Source organism: Mus musculus, chromosome 6 (genome assembly GCF_000001635.26).
Source record: "Mus musculus strain C57BL/6J chromosome 6, GRCm38.p6 C57BL/6J".
Lineage (NCBI taxonomy): Eukaryota > Metazoa > Chordata > Mammalia > Rodentia > Muridae > Mus > Mus musculus.
In genome coordinates this window covers 73,277,481-73,297,996 of record NC_000072.6, presented here as the reverse complement: position 1 = coordinate 73,297,996, position 20,516 = coordinate 73,277,481, and the positions used below count along the sequence as shown (strand labels likewise).

General features: G+C 48.2%; 1 protein-coding gene across 1 annotated transcript; it reads left to right on the top strand.

The window, feature by feature from the left end:
• The first annotated feature begins 8,160 nt into the window (after window positions 1-8,160).
• Gm40378 (predicted gene, 40378) lies at window positions 8,161-10,394 on the top strand. Its single transcript, XM_011241550.1, has 2 exons — window positions 8,161-8,754; window positions 9,925-10,394. The coding sequence occupies exons 1-2, from the start codon at window positions 8,265-8,267 to the stop codon at window positions 10,083-10,085; spliced, it is 651 nt and encodes a 216-aa protein (XP_011239852.1). The 5' UTR covers window positions 8,161-8,264; the 3' UTR covers window positions 10,086-10,394.
• Window positions 10,395-20,516: the final 10,122 nt, after the last annotated feature.

Sequence of the window (20,516 nt, the reverse complement as noted above, 5' to 3'; positions counted from 1 at the left end):
AGGCATCTGTTATAACAAGGTCTCCGAGTGACTAGTGCACAGTAAATTTAAAATCCACTAGACTATAAAGTAAGTACAAGGTTCTCTGTAGATTTCCCCATAGAATCCTTCCTCAGTGGGTAAAATGTTTTATTCCCACAATCATACATTGGGAAACAAATGCATCCTAATACCAAGACCCCCAGTGCAGACATAGAGAGTAGAGAACTTACATTTGAGTTTATCAGCATCGGGTACCACTGCTGAGCAGTTGGCATGCAGCTGCTACTGTGCTTGAGTATTTTAAAAATATCACTCATTTAGCCTTCCCAAGAATCCAGTGAAGAACATTCCATTCTTCTCATTAGATGAATATGAATTTTATTGGTTAATTTTAGTGGTCAACTTGTCACAATCAAGAATCACTTTGAAAGAGAGTCTCAGTGAGGGAATCTGTATATCAAATTGTCCCAGGGACATGTTGATAGAGAGGACTGTGTTGATCATATGAATCGAGGTGAGAAGACCTGCCAACTGTGGGTGGCACCAATCCCTATGAAGAGGATCTTATTCAGTTCTTATCTGAACTGTATAAGAGTGGAGAGATTGAGCTAAGCACAAGCATACATGCATTATTTTCTTGTTCTCTATTACTAATTGTGGATATGATATATGTGCCAGCTAGTTTTATGTCAACTTGATACAAGCTAGAGCCATCAGAGAGGAGAGAGCTTCAATTGAGAAAATTCCTCCACAAAATTGGGCTGAAGTCAAGTCTACATTTTTTTTAATTGATGGGGGAGGGCTCAGCCCACTATGGGTGGTATCAGGCTTGGGCTGGTTCTATAAGACAGCAGGCTGAACAAGGCAGTAAGCGATACTCCTCCATGGCCTCTACATCAGCTCCTGCCTGCAGGTTCCTGCCCTGTTTGATTTCCTGTCCTGACTTCCTTCAGTGATGAACAATGATGTGGAAGCATAGGTCTTTCCTCCTGGGCTGGAGAGATGGCTCAGTGATTAAGAGTACTGACTGCTGTTCTAGAGGACCTGAGTTCGGTCCCTAGAACCCCCATCAGGTGGCTCACAACCACTTGTAACTCCAACACCAGCAATTCTGACACCCTTCTGAGCACCTTAATACCAGCACATACATGCATTCACAAAGAGAAACACATATGCAAATACTAGAGTGCATCTTTAAAAAAAAATAATCTCAAATAAAACCGCAGGAAAAAAATCTTTATAAATAAATAAATAAATAAATAAATCTGCATCCTTTTCTTCCCAAGCTGATCACGGTGTTTCATCACATACAGAAAATGGTTCCAGGAGTTGGATTTTGATGTTGTTTTTAGGAGGATTGTGGAAGGAATTTAGAAATTTGGGCTTAAAAAGGCTATTGTGTATTCAAAGCTGTTCTGTGGGAGCTTGGAAGATAGTGGCAGGATCAGTGTAGATGATGCAGGCCTGGCTTGGAAAGTTCAGGGGAAGTTTAAAGCCTCTATTGGGACCCTTCTCAATTTTGAGTTAAAACTCTCTGGTTGTGGTCATCTGGGACTAAACAGTCAGCTTTAATTAACAAGAGACTAGCACCACAGAAGTGAAACCTTTGGGACAATCAATACTGGTCAACTGGAGCTGAGAAGTAAGTAGTGGCTGAGAACATCATCACTAAAATGAAATCTTCTGGGAGGGATTTCTGCAAAGTCAATTCACAGAAGCCATGTTACAGAGTCAGCCAAGGATGTACCTCATGCTGGCAGCTGAACTGAGCCATGCGTAAGAACCTCCCAGGTAGTACCAGTTTTGGAAGCATGCAGGGGTCACAATGAGCAGCTGAGGCCTGGCACTGTGAGGCATCAGGAGTGGCCATTGGTGAAGGTGCAGCATCACTAGCAGTTGAAGCCCCAGGATTAGTGGGATCATGGAGAATATTGGAGGCCTAACACAATGAAAAGAGCTATTAATGAGAGTAGAGCCCAGTTGCAGCAGAAGACCCCAGAATGTTGGAGATGTGAGTAACATAGGATGAGCACCAAGGATAACAGCAGTTCTGCGGTGGAGCAGGCCTGAGCCTAGAAGAGAAGCTGTGTGTCTTGCAGAGGGCAGAGCCTGAGAAGAGACCTGGGCCCTTTGAAGGAGTCCAGAAGATTGTGAGTGAATCACAGAAATTACATTTGAGTGATTTACACTGTTGAAGTTTGGTTTTGCTTTGATGATTGTGACTGTGCCCTGGCTCCTCCATCTAGAAATAAGAAAGAGAAAGACTTTAACTTAATTTTTGTTGTATAGGAATCCACAGTTGAGAACCTTTTGATTTTGAGAGTTTGATTTTTGTTTTTCTCTAAGAGACTGAACTCTGAATGCAGAAGACTGTGGGACTCCCTCAACCTGTAAAATGTTTTCTATTATGATGTTCGTATCACTGTGTGACCTTGGGGATGGACAAGACAGGAAAGGCTGCAGCTGAGCAGAGACACGTCTGTGTGTCCAGTTGACAAGGGGTTGGTTGTGCTGGCTAGTTTTACGATCATCTCCCTCAAGCTCCTGCCCTAGTGACGGAACTGCTATGGTGGACTGCAACCTGGAACTGTGAGAAAAAGAAACGCTTTCTCCTTTAAGTCTCTTTGTCAAGGTATTTATAATAGCAATAGAAATGGATCTAAGACAAGGTGTTGTGGCTCGGGGGCTGAGTGACTTATCCAGGGTCGTACGTGTGTAATGTGGTCAGGAATCATGCTGAGCATCCAGGTCTGACGAAAAATTAATGTGTGCTAGAATCCTATACCCAAAGGAGCGAGGCAAGATAAAAAATGACACTTTATTATGATGGTATTTCTTTCCTGAACACAGCAAGTAGTCAAGTCCTAAATCATACCAGCCAGTGCAGCTGGGGACCTTGAAAGTCTTACCTGATCTTCAGACAACAGCAAGAATCCAGAGAATCAAAGACAAAAACTCCAGGCCCCCAAAATCCCATTTCATCTTTGGTAGTTTCCAAACCACAGGGCCGTTTTAAAGTTATTGTTTCTATTTCTGTGAAGGGCAAAAAAAATGGACCCTACCTTGGAAGTAAAATGCATCTGCTCAGATTTGACACAGAAAACTCCAACAAGTTCCAGTATAAAGAGATTCCAATTTCTTCTCCAACGTGTAAAACAAAGTTCTCCAGCATGATTTATTTCACCAGAGCAATGAAAAACTAATTCATGCAGTTGTGTAAAACTTGAGAGTGAATAGGTGGCAAGTCATGATGTGTACTGTGTGCTCCAGGTGCTCCACACACTAGAAGTGTGTAATCAGCTGGGCGTGGTGATGCACACCTTTAATCCCAGCATTCAGGAGGCAGAGGCAGGCGGATTTCTGAGTTCAAGGCCAGCCTGGTCTACAAAGTGAGTTCCAGGACAGCCAGGGCTGTATAGAGAAACCCTGTCTCGAAAAACCAAAAGAAAAAAAAAAGTGTGTAAGAACAGGCAGTAATATCCACAGACAGCAACAAGCAATTCCACCAACCCACTGGCAATTAATATCTCAACAGAATCAGAGAGTGCTTTTGAAAGACATTTATCATGTTCCTGACACAAATAATAAAGATTCATAGTCCCCAACAAGAGCAAGACTGTGCAATAAAAGAAACAATAATGATTAAGACAAATAAAGAAGCAAAAAAAAAAACCATAATTCAATATGGTTTTTCATTAAGTGTTCTAGACACATCTATTCACTAATCATTGAAGACTTGACGTGCCAGGTACTGAGTCTGCAATGCCAACACCTGCGAAGTGAACTCTTTTCTGTGTCTTTCACGTCCTAAATAGTCTGCAAACAGATTATTAAACAAATATGCAAAAAAAAAAACCTCTACAATGAAAGACCCCACCATAAGGCTTAGCAAGCTAGCTGCAGTAACGCCATTTTGCAAGGCATGAAAAAGTACCAGAGCTGGGTTCTCAAAAGTTACAAGGAAGTTCAGTTATAGATTAACAGTTAAAGATCAAGGCTGAATAGCACTGGGACAGGGGCCGAACAGGATATCGGTGGTCAAGCACCTGGGCCCCGGCTCAGGGCCAAGAACAGATGGTTCTCAGATAAAGCGGAACCAGCAACAGACACAGAAGCCCCGATAGACGTCAGTGTTAGCAGAACTAGCTTCACTGATTTAGAAAAATAGAGGTGCACAGTGCTCTGGTCACTCCTTGAACCTGTGTGTCTGCCAATGTTCTGACCAGATATGTGCCCATTGCTGAACCTTCATTAGACTCTTTCCTTGTACCCCTCCCCTACCCATTTCTTGAAAATAGACATTGTTTAGATCTAAAAAGTCCCACCTCAGTTTCCCCAAATGACCGGGAAGTACCCCAAACCTTATTCGAACTAACCAACCAGCTCGCTTCTCGCTTCTGTAACCGCGCTTTTTGCTCCCCAGCCCTAGCCCTATAAAAAGGGTAAAAACTCCACACTCGGCGCGCCAGTCCTCCGATAGACTGAGTCGCCCGGGTACCCGTGTTCCCAATAAAGCCTCTTGCTGTTTACATCCGAATCGTGGACTCGCTGATCCTTGGGAGGGTCTCCTCAGATTGATTGACTGCCCACCTGGGGGGTCTTTCATTTGGAGGTCCCACCGAGATCAGGAGACCCCTGCCCAGGGACCACCGACCCCCGCCGGGAGGTAAGCTGGCCAGCGGTCGTTTCGTGTCTGTCTCTGTCTCCGTGCGTGTTTGTGCCGGCATCTAATGTTTGCGCCTGCGTCTGTACTAGTTGGCTAACTAGATCTGTATCTGGCGGTTCCGCGGAAGAACTGACGAGTTCGTATTCCCGGCCGCAGCCCCTGGGAGACGTCCCAGCGGCCTCGGGGGCCCGTTTTGTGGCCCATTCTGTATCAGTTAACCTACCCGAGTCGGACTTTTTGGAGCTCCGCCACTGTACGTGGCTTTGTTGGGGGACGAGAGACAGAGACACTTCCCGCCCCCGTCTGGATTTTTGCTTTCGGTTTTACGCCGAAACCGCGCTGCGCGTCTGATTTGTTTTATTGCTCTTTTGTTCTTCGTTAGTTTTTTCTGTCTTTAAGTGTTTTCAAGATCATGGGACAGACCGTAACTACCCCTCTGAGTCTAACCTTGCAGCACTGGGGAGATGTCCAGCGCATTGCATCCAACCAGTCTGTGGATGTCAGGAAGAGGCGCTGGATTACCTTCTGTTCCGCCGAATGGCCAACTTTCAATGTAGGATGGCCTCAGGATGGTACTTTCAATTTAAGTATTATCTCTCAGGTTAAGTCTAGAGTGTTTTGTCCTGGTCCCCACGGACACCCGGATCAGGTCCCATATATCGTTACCTGGGAGGCACTTGCCTATGACCCCCCTCCGTGGGTCAAACCGTTTGTTTCTCCTAAACCTCCTCCCTTGCCGACAGCTCCCGTCCTCCCGCCCGGTCCTTCTGCGCAACCTCCGTCCCGATCTGCCCTTTACCCTGCCCTTACCCCCTCTATAAAGTCCAAACCTCCTAAGCCCCAGGTTCTCCCTGATAGCGGCGGACCTCTCATTGACCTTCTCACAGAGGACCCCCCGCCGTACGGAGCACAACCTTCCTCCTCTGCCAGAGGGAACGATGAAGAAGAGGCGGCCACCACCTCCGAGGTTTCCCCCCCTTCTCCCATGGCGTCTCGACTGCGGGGAAGGAGAGACCCTCCCGCAGCGGACTCCACCTCCTCCCAGGCATTCCCACTCCGTATGGGGGGAGATGGCCAGCTTCAGTACTGGCCGTTTTCCTCCTCTGACTTATATAATTGGAAAAATAATAACCCTTCCTTTTCTGAAGATCCAGGTAAATTGACGGCCTTGATTGAGTCCGTCCTCATCACCCACCAGCCCACCTGGGACGACTGTCAGCAGTTGTTGGGGACCCTGCTGACCGGAGAAGAAAAGCAGCGGGTGCTCCTAGAGGCTAGAAAGGCAGTCCGGGGCAATGATGGACGCCCCACTCAGTTGCCTAATGAAATCAATGCTGCCTTTCCCCTTGAGCGCCCTGATTGGGATTACACCACTACAGAAGGTAGGAACCACCTAGTCCTCTATCGCCAGTTGCTCTTAGCGGGTCTCCAAAACGCGGGCAGAAGCCCCACCAATTTGGCCAAGGTAAAAGGGATAACCCAGGGACCTAATGAGTCTCCCTCAGCCTTTTTAGAGAGACTCAAGGAGGCCTATCGCAGGTACACTCCTTATGACCCTGAGGACCCAGGGCAAGAAACCAATGTGTCTATGTCATTCATCTGGCAGTCTGCCCCGGATATCGGGCGAAAGTTAGAGCGGTTAGAAGATTTAAAGAGCAAGACCTTAGGAGACTTAGTGAGGGAAGCTGAAAAGATCTTTAATAAACGAGAAACCCCGGAAGAAAGAGAGGAACGTATCAGGAGAGAAACAGAGGAAAAAGAAGAACGCCGTAGGGCAGAGGATGAGCAGAAAGAGAAAGAAAGGGACCGCAGAAGACATAGAGAGATGAGCAAGCTCTTGGCCACTGTAGTTATTGGTCAGAGACAGGATAGACAGGGGGGAGAGCGGAAGAGGCCCCAACTTGATAAGGATCAATGCGCCTACTGCAAAGAAAAGGGACACTGGGCTAAAGACGGCCCAAAGAAGCCACGAGGGCCCCGAGGACCGAGGCCCCAGACCTCCCTCCTGACCTTAGGTGACTAGGGAGGTCAGGGTCAGGAGCCCCCCCCTGAACCCAGGATAACCCTCAAAGTCGGGGGGCAACCCGTCACCTTCCTGGTAGATACTGGGGCCCAACACTCCGTGCTGACCCAAAATCCTGGACCCCTAAGTGACAAGTCTGCCTGGGTCCAAGGGGCTACTGGAGGAAAGCGGTATCGCTGGACCACGGATCGCAAAGTGCATCTAGCTACCGGTAAGGTCACCCACTCTTTCCTCCATGTACCAGACTGCCCCTATCCTCTGCTAGGAAGAGATTTGCTGACTAAACTAAAAGCCCAAATCCACTTTGAGGGATCAGGAGCTCAGGTTGTGGGACCAATGGGACAGCCCCTGCAAGTGCTGACCCTAAACATAGAAGATGAGTATCGGCTACATGAGACCTCAAAAGAGCCGGATGTTTCTCTAGGGTCCACATGGCTTTCTGATTTTCCCCAGGCCTGGGCGGAAACCGGGGGCATGGGACTGGCAGTTCGCCAAGCTCCTCTGATCATACCTCTGAAGGCAACCTCTACCCCCGTGTCCATAAAACAATACCCCATGTCACAAGAAGCCAGACTGGGGATCAAGCCCCACATACAGAGACTGTTGGACCAGGGAGTACTGGTACCCTGCCAGTCCCCCTGGAACACGCCCCTGCTACCCGTTAAGAAACCAGGGACTAATGATTACAGGCCTGTCCAAGATCTGAGAAAAGTCAACAAGCGGGTGGAAGACATCCACCCCACCGTGCCCAACCCTTACAACCTCTTGAGCGGGCTCCCACCGTCCCACCAGTGGTACACTGTGCTTGACTTAAAGGATGCCTTTTTCTGCCTGAGACTCCACCCCACCAGTCAGCCTCTCTTCGCCTTTGAGTGGAGAGACCCAGAGATGGGAATCTCAGGACAATTAACCTGGACCAGACTCCCACAGGGTTTCAAAAACAGTCCCACCCTGTTTGATGAGGCACTGCACAGAGACCTAGCAGGCTTCCGGATCCAGCACCCAGACTTGATCCTGCTACAGTACGTGGATGACTTACTGCTGGCCGCCACTTCTGAGCTCGACTGCTAACAAGGTACTCGGGCCCTGTTACAAACCCTAGGGGACCTCGGGTATCAGGCCTCGGCCAAGAAAGCCCAAATTTGCCAGAAACAGGTCAAGTATCTGGGGTATCTTCTAAAAGAGGGTCAGAGATGGCTGACTGAGGCCAGAAAAGAGACTGTGATGGGGCAGCCTATTCCGAAGACCCCTCGACAACTAAGAGAGTTCCTAGGGACGGCAGGCTTCTGTCGCCTCTGGATCCCTGGGTTTGCAGAAATGGCAGCCCCCTTGTACCCTCTCACCAAAACGGGGACTCTGTTTAATTGGGGCCCAGACCAGCAAAAGGCCTATCAAGAAATCAAACAGGCTCTTCTAACTGCCCCAGCCCTGGGGTTGCCAGATTTGACTAAGCCCTTTGAACTCTTTGTCGACGAGAAGCAGGGCTACGCCAAAGGCGTCCTAACGCAAAAACTGGGACCTTGGCGTCGGCCGGTGGCCTACCTGTCCAAAAAGCTAGACCCAGTGGCAGCTGGGTGGCCCCCTTGCCTACGGATGGTAGCAGCCATTGCCGTTCTGACAAAGGATGCAGGCAAGCTAACTATGGGACAGCCGCTAGTCATTCTGGCCCCCCATGCGGTAGAAGCACTGGTCGAACAACCCCCTGACCGCTGGCTATCCAATGCTCGCATGACCCACTATCAGGCAATGCTCCTAGATACGGACCGAGTTCAGTTCGGACCGGTGGTAGCCTTAAACCCGGCCACGTTGCTCCCCTTGCCGGGAAAAGAGACCCCCCACGACTGCCTCGAGATCTTGGCTGAGACACACGGCACCAGACCGGACCTCACGGACCAGCCCCTCCCAAATGCCGACCACACCTGGTATACAGATGGAAGCAGCTTCCTGCAGGAGGGGCAACGTAAGGCTGGAGCAGCGGTGACCACCGAGACCGAGGTAATCTGGGCCAAGGCGTTGCCAGCCGGGACATCCGCCCAGCGAGCTGAACTAATAGCACTCACCCAGGCCCTAAAGATGGCAGAAGGTAAGAAGCTAAATGTTTATACTGATAGCCGCTATGCCTTTGCTACCGCCCATGTCCATGGAGAAATATATAGGAGACGTGGGTTGCTCACCTCAGAAGGCAAGGAGATCAAGAACAAGGGCGAAATCTTGGCCTTACTAAAAGCTCTCTTTCTGCCCAAAAGACTCAGTATAATTCACTGCCCAGGACATCAGAAAGGCAATAGTGCTGAAGCTAAAGGCAACCGAATGGCGGACCAGGCAGCCCGGGAAGCAGCCATGGGGACTGACACAAAGGCCTCCTCACTTCTCATAGAGACCTCAACCCCGTACACTCCAGACTTCTTCCATTATACTAAAACAGATATAAAGAACCTACGAGAGTTGGGAGCCACATATGATAGAGAGAAAAAATATTGGGTCCTGCAAGGTAAACCTGTGATGCCTGACCAGTTCACCTTTGAATTATTAGACTTCCTTCACCAGCTCACCCACCTTAGCTATCAGAAGATGAGGGCACTTCTAGACAGAAAAGAAAGCCCCTATTACATGTTAAATAAAGATAAGATCCTCCACGAGGTGGCGGAATCATGCCAAGCCTGTGTCCAAGTAAATGCCAGTAAAGCTAAGGTCGGTCCCGGGGTGCGAGTAAGAGGACATCGACCAGGCACCCATTGGGAAATTGACTTTACTGAAGTAAGGCCCGGACTGTATGGGCATAAGTATCTTCTGGTGTTTGTGGACACGTTCTCTGGCTGGGTGGAAGCCTTCCCAACCAAGCATGAGACTGCCAAAGTTGTGACCAAAAAGCTTCTAGAAGAAATATTTCCAAGGTTTGGAATGCCCCAAGTATTGGGGACTGATAATGGGCCTGCCTTCGTCTCCCAGGTAAGTCAGTCGGTGGCCAAGCTACTGGGGATTGATTGGAAACTACATTGTGCTTACAGACCCCAGAGTTCAGGTCAGGTAGAAAGAATGAATAGGACAATCAAGGAGACTTTGACCAAATTAACGCTTGCAACTGGCACTAGAGACTGGGTACTCCTACTTCCCTTGGCCCTCTACCGAGCCCGCAACACTCCGGGCCCCCATGGACTCACTCCGTATGAAATCCTGTATGGGGCGCCCCCGCCCCTTGTTAATTTCCATGATCCTGAAATGTCAAAGTTTACTAATAGCCCCTCTCTCCAAGCTCACTTACAGGCCCTCCAAGCAGTACAACGAGAGGTCTGGAAGCCTCTGGCCGCTGCCTATCAGGACCAACAAGACCAGCCTGTGATACCACACCCCTTCCGTGTCGGCGACACCGTGTGGGTACGCCGGCACCAGACTAAGAACTTGGAACCTCGCTGAAAAGGACCTACACCGTCCTGCTGACCACCCCCACCGCTCTCAAAGTAGACGGCATCGCTGCGTGGATCCACGCCGCTCACGTAAAAGCGGCGACAACCCCTCCGGCCGGAACAGCATCAGGACCGACATGGAAGGTCCAGCGTTCTCAAAACCCCTTAAAGATAAAATTAACCCGTGGGCCCCTTAATAATACTCTTATTAATCCTACTCTTCGGACCCTGTATTCTCAACCGCTTGGTCCAGTTTGTAAAAGACAGAATTTCGGTGGTGCAGGCCCTGGTTCTGACCCAACAGTATCACCAACTCAAATCAATAGGTCCAGAAGAAGTAGAATCACGTGAATAAAAGATTTTATTCAGTTTCCAGAAAGAGGGGGGAATGAAAGACCCCACCATAAGGCTTAGCAAGCTAGCTGCAGTAACGCCATTTTGCAAGGCATGAAAAAGTACCAGAGCTGGGTTCTCAAAAGTTACAAGGAAGTTCAGTTATAGATTAACAGTTAAAGATCAAGGCTGAATAGCACTGGGACAGGGGCCGAACAGGATATCGGTGGTCAAGCACCTGGGCCCCGGCTCAGGGCCAAGAACAGATGGTTCTCAGATAAAGCGGAACCAGCAACAGACACAGAAGCCCCGATAGACGTCAGTGTTAGCAGAACTAGCTTCACTGATTTAGAAAAATAGAGGTGCACAGTGCTCTGGTCACTCCTTGAACCTGTGTGTCTGCCAATGTTCTGACCAGATATGTGCCCATTGCTGAACCTTCATTAGACTCTTTCCTTGTACCCCTCCCCTACCCATTTCTTGAAAATAGACATTGTTTAGATCTAAAAAGTCCCACCTCAGTTTCCCCAAATGACCGGGAAGTACCCCAAACCTTATTCGAACTAACCAACCAGCTCGCTTCTCGCTTCTGTAACCGCGCTTTTTGCTCCCCAGCCCTAGCCCTATAAAAAGGGTAAAAACTCCACACTCGGCGCGCCAGTCCTCCGATAGACTGAGTCGCCCGGGTACCCGTGTTCCCAATAAAGCCTCTTGCTGTTTACATCCGAATCGTGGACTCGCTGATCCTTGGGAGGGTCTCCTCAGATTGATTGACTGCCCACCTGGGGGGTCTTTCAACACCAAATAACTGATCATTTCTAGCATAGGAATGAGCTGATAACTAAGCTGAAAGAGATGTGATAAGGTCAGGGAAGGACTTTGAGTGAGAAGATAAACCAAAAGAATAGCTTAAAGGGTTGGAGGTTAAGTGACGGAGTCGGCAGTTAAGAGCACAGGCTGTTCTTTCAGATGACATGGCTAGATTTTTTCCAAGTACCCACATGATGGCTCACAACCATCTGTAACTTCAGGTCCATGGGATCTGATGCCCTCTTCTGGCCTCTCCAGGCACTGCACACATGTGTTGTATGTATCTACATGTAAGCAAAACACCCATACACATTTAAAAGAAAAAAAAATTTGTCTAAAAGAACTGCAGGGACAAAAATGGAGAAGAGACTGAGGGAAGGGAGGTTCAGTGACTGGCCCCAATTGGGATCCAGCTCAAGGGAAGGCTCCAAGGCCTGACACTATTACTGATACTAAGGTGTGCTTACGGATAGGAGCCTAGCATGGCTGCCCTCTGAGAACCCCAACAAGCATCTGAAAGAGTAAGATGCAGATACTTATACCCAACCAAGGGACAGAAGCTGGGGGGCCCCTGTGGTTGAATTAGGGGAAACCTGGAAGACGGTGAAGAGAAGGGTGACCCCATAGTTAGACCAGCAGTTTCAATTAACCTGGACCCCTGAGATCTCTCAGACACTGAGCCACAAACCAGGCAGCACACACCAGCTGATATGAGGCCCCTGACACATATACAGCAGAGGACTGCCTGGTCTGGCCTCAGTGAGAGAAGATGCACCTAACCCTTGAGAGACTTGAGGACCCAGAGAGTGGGGAGGTCTGGTGGGGTGGGATGGGGGTGGGGTTGAGGACATACTCTTGGAGACAGGTCTGGGATGAGGAACAGTCAGAGGGCAGAGTTGGAGGGGGATAATGACTGGACTGTAAAAAAGATTAAAGAATAATAATTAAAAACTAGCTAAGGAGTTCCTCAGACTCCATGGCCTACGGTGAACAGAGGGTGGGCATGCCATGTGTTTTAGCAGTAGGAAAAGGCTGATGTGCCACCAAAGCCCAAAGGAAGATGAGTGAGCTATATGAGTGATGTGAAGTGAGGTGGGAGGGGGGGGGGATGTGGGAAATAGGTAAGGGTTTCTAGACCCGAAGCTTGAAACACATCGATCAAAACAGGACTCTTGGAAATAAAAGAAGGATTTTGATGGTACCCTCCCACAGCAGAGCCAAGCTTCATGAGGCCGGAAGCTTATGATGTTGTAGAGAAAAAAGCACAGGATAGAAGATATTAAGTTACTGGGGGTGCCTGAGAATCTTGAAGGAGCAAATAGGAGACCTTACAGCTTAAGCTCGGTCTGCTTCTTGTTAAGTGTGGTGGTTTGAATATGCTTGGCCCAGGGAGTGGCACTATTAGGAGGTGTGGCTGTGATGGAGTATGTGTGGCCTTGTTGTAGAAAGTGTGGCACTGTGGGGGTGGGCAATGAGACCCACATCCTAACCATATGGGAACCAGTCTTCTCCTAGTGGCCTTCAGATGAAGATGCAGAACTCTCAGCTCCTCCTGCACCATGCCTGTCTGGATGCTGCCATGTTCCCACCTGGATGATAATGGACTGAACCTCTGAACCTGTAAGCCAGCCCCAATTAAATGTTGTCCTTATAAGAGTTGTTTTGGTTATGGTGTCTCTTCATAGCAATGAAACCCTAACTAAGACAATAAGCTAACATAGCTACTTCTGTCCCAATCTTTTTATTTCCTCTGACTTGAGTTTTAGAACTTTTCACAGAGCTGTCTAATTAAGATTCCTTCTGTGCCTTCTAAACACACCCCATGCAGACCACAATGCACAGAACACTGTAATGATAAGTCATGATAAGGTGATCACTGAGCAAATGCATGTACTTATTTTCTAGACTAATTCTCAAGCTGCTAAAATTTTCATTAAATTTCCAGTGCCCTTGGTAAGCTTTGGAATGATCTAAAAGGTGCATAGACCAGGTATATAGTTGCCAATGAGGCAGATACAAATATTGGTTTCATGAAATGAGTATCTCTCATTTACTTGCCTTGCTGTGTTTAAGTAGGAGGAGGCTTTAAGGCCCCTCTAATAGTCAAGGCTAATGATCTGGTCACCGTAACAACCTCCCAGAGAGTATGATCTATAAAAAACAAGTATTTCAGAGAATTTCCAAGACAACTGTGTAAAGGAAATGGTTGAGCCTGTGAGCATTATCTTAAATATCCTCCTGCTGATGCATCATTTAAGAATGTATATGTACCTATATGTATATAATCTCCAAAGATATGCACATACCATATGCTAGACACCATAGCCACACATTGTGTCTGTTCCTCTATGTAATAAGGTCTACAGTTAGCAACTAGCCTATTCCTGCAAATGGAGAGAGAGACTGTGAGGGAGGGGAGGAGGGAACATGGCCTCTGCAAGAGGGTTTCTCCCAGTGTGCAGTGGGAAACAACATAGGAAACTGAGGGTGGGTTTGGCTATGGTAATAAAGGCTGGGGTCCTAGGAGCTAAGTGTGAGTGACAGCTGCCACGAAGTACCTGGAGCAACTAATAACTCCGAGAGAAGAAAACAAATGTAGGGTCAGCCCCCATTTCTTTTTAAGACTTCTATGAGCATGTGTGTGCGCACGCATTGTGTGTGTGCAGGTGGTGCCTGCATTGGCCAAAAGAGGGCATCAGATCTGCTGGCACGGAAACCAGCAGTGATTAGAAGCAGCCCAACATGAGCACTGGAAATCAAACACGGGTCTTCTGCAAGATCAGTAAGTGCTCTTAAGGGAGTAAGGCAATCTCCCCAGCCCTTCATTTCTTTCAAAAGAAAACAGTCTTTGAGAGGGAGATGCATCCTCACAAAAATCACTATATCCTGTGAAGAAGAAGAGAGTAGGCTGACATGATCTGAGGATAGACGTTCAGCAGGTTAACCTTGAGTGTCCCTTCACGGGAGTGAGCTGAAGAGGTTACAGATATATATAAATTAGGCTGAACTTGGATTACTCATGGCTGCTTTCCCCTTATCTCCTTCCCTGGGGTCTGAACTTTTTTTTTTGGGGGGGGGGCAGCAGGTTCTGCTTGGTGACCTCCAAGAAGTGTCTGCAACAGAATGATGCATTGTGGCTTTACCCAGAACAGCCCTAACCAGCCTTGTCCCAGTTGCCTGAGTTACAGTCAAGGTTTCCAGAACCTCCGGCAGTTCCTTCCACTGTGAATTAACTTTATGGGATATAATTTCCTAGTGTGAGGTGGTTTTTTTTTTAAGTCTTTAATAAAATGTTCTGGTGTGACCTGTTTTTGTGACTACTCCAACAGTTTTTGGTTTATGACTGGAGGTGACCGGAGACCCTATACCCTTATGTGTCCCCTCCTCCCTATAAGATAAAACAGAAATATAAGGCAATTTGGACTGTATTAGGGACATAAAGAATCGAGGAAACCATACCTTAGAGACATCATCAAAATGAAGAATGCAAAGGGAAATGATTTTTCTGGGGTTTGGCTTCTTATTTTTGAACTTTGTGCATAAAACAATTCCTTTGAGTCCTGCCAAGTGAAGTCTAAAAAGGGCCATATTCCTTTAATATTTATCAAACTTGATGGGAGTGTACGGCATGACTCTAGGAGCCACACAGACATAAAATGCATGCTGTGCCCTTCAGTAATGAACAGTCTGCTTGTGGAGCACAAGGCAGTTATAGGAAAGATAAATGGTAAGGCCAGGCAAACTCCACGAGCAACAGATAATTTGAGCACAGGAGGTCAAATGCAGAGCACTCTCCCTAAAAGCTTTGGGGCAGGCAGGTGACATGCAAAGTACAATTGAAAAGTAGGAGTGACTTAGGCGTGTGAGAAGATGAGTTTTCCAGCAGGGGTGTACTCAAGGGAAGGAGGGTGCATGTGTGGTTTATCTCAGGGCTTCATCTCAAGCAAGAAACTTGTGATGGGGGACACGCTCAGCCAAACCACGGGTTCACCTTCCCTACCTGCCTAGAATTTCACACAGCACCAACCCACCTACGTGGCAGAGAGACCCTCAACTCCCCGTGACAAAAGTAATATTCTCAAATACTGAAATGTGAATTCCAGTGCGGACCTCCCTTCCCACATCAGAATACTAATGGGCTAAAAAGTTATGAAAGCTTAGACTCGTTGATTTGAATTAGAGAGAAGAGCTGTGTTCCGAGTCACTAAAGCAAAACAGGAAGCCCTGATTCCCGTGCCGCCACAAGCTGGACTCTATCTCATGGCCAGGGGGCTCGCTCTGGCTGCGCTCTGCTCTCAGGACCAACTTACCCAACTTGTAGAATATGGGAAATTTCAAGAGGGTGGGTTCTCTGTATGCTTCACATATTTGAATAACTTGTGTGTGGCCCATGACACTCCTAAGAATGCTGGCTATTTACGCTCCTCCCTTCACATTTGTGCCCCTTCTTAGTGACATGCTCATGTGACTTCCTTGTCCCCTTTGCCAAGTGAGGCATGGGAGAAGTGAGTTCAGGTCAAACTTCAGTTTTTCTGCCAACCCAACTATGAGTTTAGACTTCAGCTCCTTGGATCCTAGCTGAGACGTGAGGCTAGGACAATCTTCAGATCACTCTTCTACCAACAGGGACAAGAACATCTGAGAACGACAACAGGAGACTTGTGTCCGTGGCCAGTGTTACCCAGCTGTGAGCTTCAGGGAACAATCCCATTCTGCCTCTGAGTTCCGAGAAAAAAAGATGTCCCTTTCTGGAGGAAGCAGCCTGGGAGTGGCCTGGAACTCCGGTCACCACCAAAACTCAGAGAATCAATAAAGGATGAACTCTGAAGCCATTGAATTGGCCCAACATCCCGCCCCACCACTCTGTCAAGCCCCTACTCCTCTAAAAAGCAAATGTCTATCACAAACTTCCCGGGAGCCACTAGGTATTGCTCCAAACATAGCCTGTAGCCTGTCTCTGCAGATGTGTAAGACCCAAAGTGACCAGCTGCTACCCTGGACAAATATGACTCAGAGGGTGAAATTCTAAGTTTCTAGTTGGTCATCTGGACCCATTCTCTATCTTTGCTGTGATTCTGTGTCCCTGAGAGACAGTCCTATTGATGGCATCAAATGGGCTTGTACATTCTCTGCTTTCTGCCCGGTTCAGCTATCAGGACATAAGAGAGGAGGGTGGGTTAGTCAGGGTATGCATCCCCCTCCCTCCATGTCAGGGTTTGGCCTGGGCAGTGATTGTGTTCCTCTGTGTAGGCCACCACTCCTTCCTGTAATCTCACACATAGCACTGGCCTCACCAGCTTCACAAACAGCTTGTATCCGTTGTCAACTAAGATCTGAAGGTGGTAAAAGTTTCTCGCGGTGGCTGACTTGAGGGTCTTATTTAAGTATTAGGACACCATTGGTATTAAGACACCACTGTCCACCTACCATGACAACTCAGGATGCTTACAAACTAAAGGGAGGGGCTCCCAAAGCAAAGGTCAAAGGACAACCAACATTCAAATATGTGAGAGATAAAGTCCTAATTAATGACCTACCCAGGAGAGAGAGTTCTAATAGGAGATTCACAACCAAGTGAGAACACAGGATTCCAAGTAAACAAACGCAATCATAAAGTCAAAGGCCCTCCAAGGGACATCCACAGGGAACTGTTCTCGTCTTTCTAAGTGGCCAGGATGAAATGACAGAGTAGGGTATGGGGACACATTAAACTCTCTGGTTCCCAGGTACAACTCGTCCTCTCCGAGAGCTCAGTGTTAAATAAAAATTCCTCAGAGAAGACTTGTAGCCAAGCACTGTAACCTGGGAGCCCAGAATCACCAGACCCAAAGCAGGAGACCAGAAGTTCAAGATGGGCATTGCTGGTTAAACTTTTACTTCACACGTACTCATTTCCATCCCTCCCAAACCGCTCAGAGCTCTGAAACAGTCTCATGTAGCCCAGAATTTGTAGCTGAGAATCATCTCAAACTCCCGATCCTCTCTCCTCCAATTCCCAAGGGGCTAGCCTGGCAGGAAGTCTATTTGCTCCGCAGCCTTCTCGTTTCCTGAGAGAAAAGTCAAGTCCTCTCTGGCATCTCAGGACTAATGCTGAAGCAGCAGGAGTGTGGCACACTCCATCTCCACGGGGACTGAGGCTCTTTGTCCTATCTACCCTCCTGTCCTTGAGGTAGTCCTCTCTACTAGTTGGCTGATCCTAAGATGTTTTATAACAAAACTATGTTCCTACGTACTTGTGGTTTCCGAGTTGGGTCACCCCAGCAAATTAGTCTGTAGGGAGTTACAGAACTCTCCAACCTAAAACCACGCCAAGTGTGGGCAGTATGGCGATGTCAGGATTTGTGGCTGGCTTGTGAAGTGGGAGCACTTTGTGAGATGACACCCCTTACCTGCGGGGTCTCTAGTTAACACAGGCAGGTGAGGTGAGAACTGGACCAAAGGCTGGGACACAGCAGTCAGTGCTGGGGAGCTGATGTGAAGATGTGACTCTAAAGGGAGAGGTCAGGGAAGCAGGACAAGAGTCCCACCTACGAGTAACACCAGAAGCTCTCGCAGGAGACTCCTGGGACAGTGACTACTTAAGACATTTTCCAAAGGCCGTTGTGTTTCATCTTCACGACCAGGATCCCCTGAGGAGCTGGGACTAAGATACAGTAAGTACTGCGGCAGACTCTTCAGAAAAAAAAAAGGGGGGGGGGGACTTTCCGAGCTGGCAGCAGCTGGAGTAGTGAGACTGCATCGAGCTACTCACACTGGGAGTTTGAGCTGAGGAGGAGAGGCCTGAATGCCAGCCTGCTATGAGAGACGCACTGTGGTAAACCTGGAGGGCAAAGTTCCCTGGCCAGGACTTCTCTGTGACTGTGGTGTGACCCGAGCCGTCACCCTGAGCACATCTGTTGTTTCTCTTGGCAAATCTACTGCACAGCAGTGTCAAGAATGAGTTGTGGCAGAGGCCTGCCCACTGCCTTCAGATGTGGGCAGGCAGGTACCACGACCGTGAGCAAGTATGTGGTGGGGAGACGGGAGAGGAAGAGAAACAGAATGGTTTTGTGGACTGTGAAGAGAGGCAGAACTGGAGATGCAATGGCAGTGATGTGAGAGGCCCCTGCTGTCCCGGCCCATGCTAATGCTGAGGACCATGTCTGGGGTCATGTCCCTACTGCAGTAGGGGTCTTTATTGATGTCCATAGCTGTCCCTACTGCAGTGGGGGTCTGTATTGATGTCCATAGTCCATGCTACCAAGGGTCATGCAGATGTCTATGACCTGAGCTGCCACCTGAAGCCACGTTGATGTCAAAAGGGCCATGCTGAGCTTGAGCTGGGCCCATCCCTTACCTGGGCAGTACAGGAGAGCTGGTCCAGGCAGCATGGTCAAGGGAGAGCTGGCCCCCATGGCATGGGCATGGGAGAGCTGGCTGGCTGAACAGCTCAGCTACTGCCCAGGCTCAGATCCACCCCCAACACTGACTCCATCTATGAGCTGGAGGGGCCAGGCCTACAGAAGAAAAGCCACAGGATCTCTATGACTTAGGGCAACAGCAGGATATCCCAGAGGAGTCTTGGTGAGGGGCCAGTATTGATGGTGTAGTAGAAGCCAGAGGCCTTGACCCAGACCAACAACTCACTACCATGAACATTTGCAGGTAAAGTTATTTGGGCAAAAGGCAATAGTTTCCAGTGCCATGACAATGAACGATTATGTGATAGAGAGGTGGGAAAAGCAGAGGAGCAGGTTACACACAGTGGAGCTGGAGCACTGACTGCTGTGACGGGTGCCAGAAGGCCTTGATAGATAGAGGAGCAGGTTGCTGCCCAGAGGTCAGCAAGATGGTTTGTTATTTTATTTTATTGGGGGTGGGGGAGCAGGCATTAGAAGAGTGGAGGGCAGATATGGAAGGACTGGGATATCAGTGGGACTAGGGTGCATAGTGTGAAATTCCCAAAGGATTAATAATAATAAAAAAAAAATAGTGTTAAAAAAATGAGTTGTAGGAGTTGTAGGCAGCTCTCTCCCGACTGCCTATAACTCCAGCTCCAGGTGATCCGATGCCCTCTTCTGCCCTCTGGGGGCATCTGCACTCTCATGCACAAACCCACCCACAAACACCACACATACACATAAAAATATATCTTTAACAATGAAAAAAAAAGGTGAGTTGTACAAAATTCAAGAAGGGACTGTGTTCTATTTAGGGATAGAGACGGCCCCTGGGAGATGAGATATATAGCCGGATGTGCCAATAGTAAAAGCAGAACTGTAACACCAGGCCAGGCATGGAAACCATGAGGAACCAAAATCAGTCCAGGGGGATGGAGAGATGGCTCAGTGGTTAAGAGCACTGACTGCTCTTCCAGAGGACTTGAGTTCAATTCCCAGCAACCACATGGTGGCTCACAACCATCTGTAATGGGCGCCGATGCCTTCTTCTGGGGTGTCAGAGTCAGCATACTCATACATTAAATAATCAAACAATTTTTTTTAAAACTCAGTCTTGGCTGCTATCTCATGCTATTTACAATCATCAATTTAAGGGTGATGTGAGCTAAATGTGTAGGCTCTTAAATGATAAGGTTTGTGAGAAAACAAGACTAGTACTGTCTTACATAAATGGGAGGCAGAACACAGTACTCAGCATGAAAATGCAGTACAAAACAAAAAAAAGAAAAGAAAAAGAAAAAGATTCTTGCTCTTTATTTAAAAACTTCAGTCCATTAAAAAAATACCGTTAAGGTTGTGTGTCCTAGCTATTGCTTGTAATCCCAGAACTCACAGCGTTGAGGCAGGAGGTCTGCCACTAGTTCAATACCAGCCTAGGCTATATGGTAAGTTTCAGGCCCTGCCTGGGCTACAGAGCAAACCTGTTTCAGCCTACACTGTGTCATTTCTGCTGGCCAGTGTCCTGTGGGATGAGTTGCTGTCCATGTTCAAGGTGATGAAATGCGTGCATAAAGGAATGGTCCTGAACTCCCAAGCTGTTCACAGCCCGTCCACGAGGTCTGGGCACACTCCCACAGTCTCCCTAGGCTCTCTGTGCCCTCAGCAGCAGCCCAGGCAGTCACGAGACCTCAGATCACTGTTCCCTTGTCTCCTAGACACAGCAAACCCAGCATTCCTTCTCACCCTTGTACAACCAGCTCTACCCCCAGGGGCTCGGCTTCCCTTTCCACACCTGAGGTGTCCTGTCCAGGAAGACTCCACCAGCATTCCCTCACAGGCTTCTCCCGACTTTTTAAAGCTATTGCTTATTTTCGGGGTGGTTACACAACTTGAGAGTATGCTGTCTTCCCTACTCCAGA

Coding starts and splice junctions, on each gene's coding strand:
- Gm40378 (XM_011241550.1), top strand. CDS start 8,265: ATGGTAGCAGCCATTGCCGTTCTGACAAAGGATGCAGGCAAGCTAACT. Junction 8,755..9,924: donor GGCCCTAAAGATGGCAGAAG/GTAAGAAGCTAA, acceptor CCTCTCTCCAAG/CTCACTTACAGGCCCTCCAA.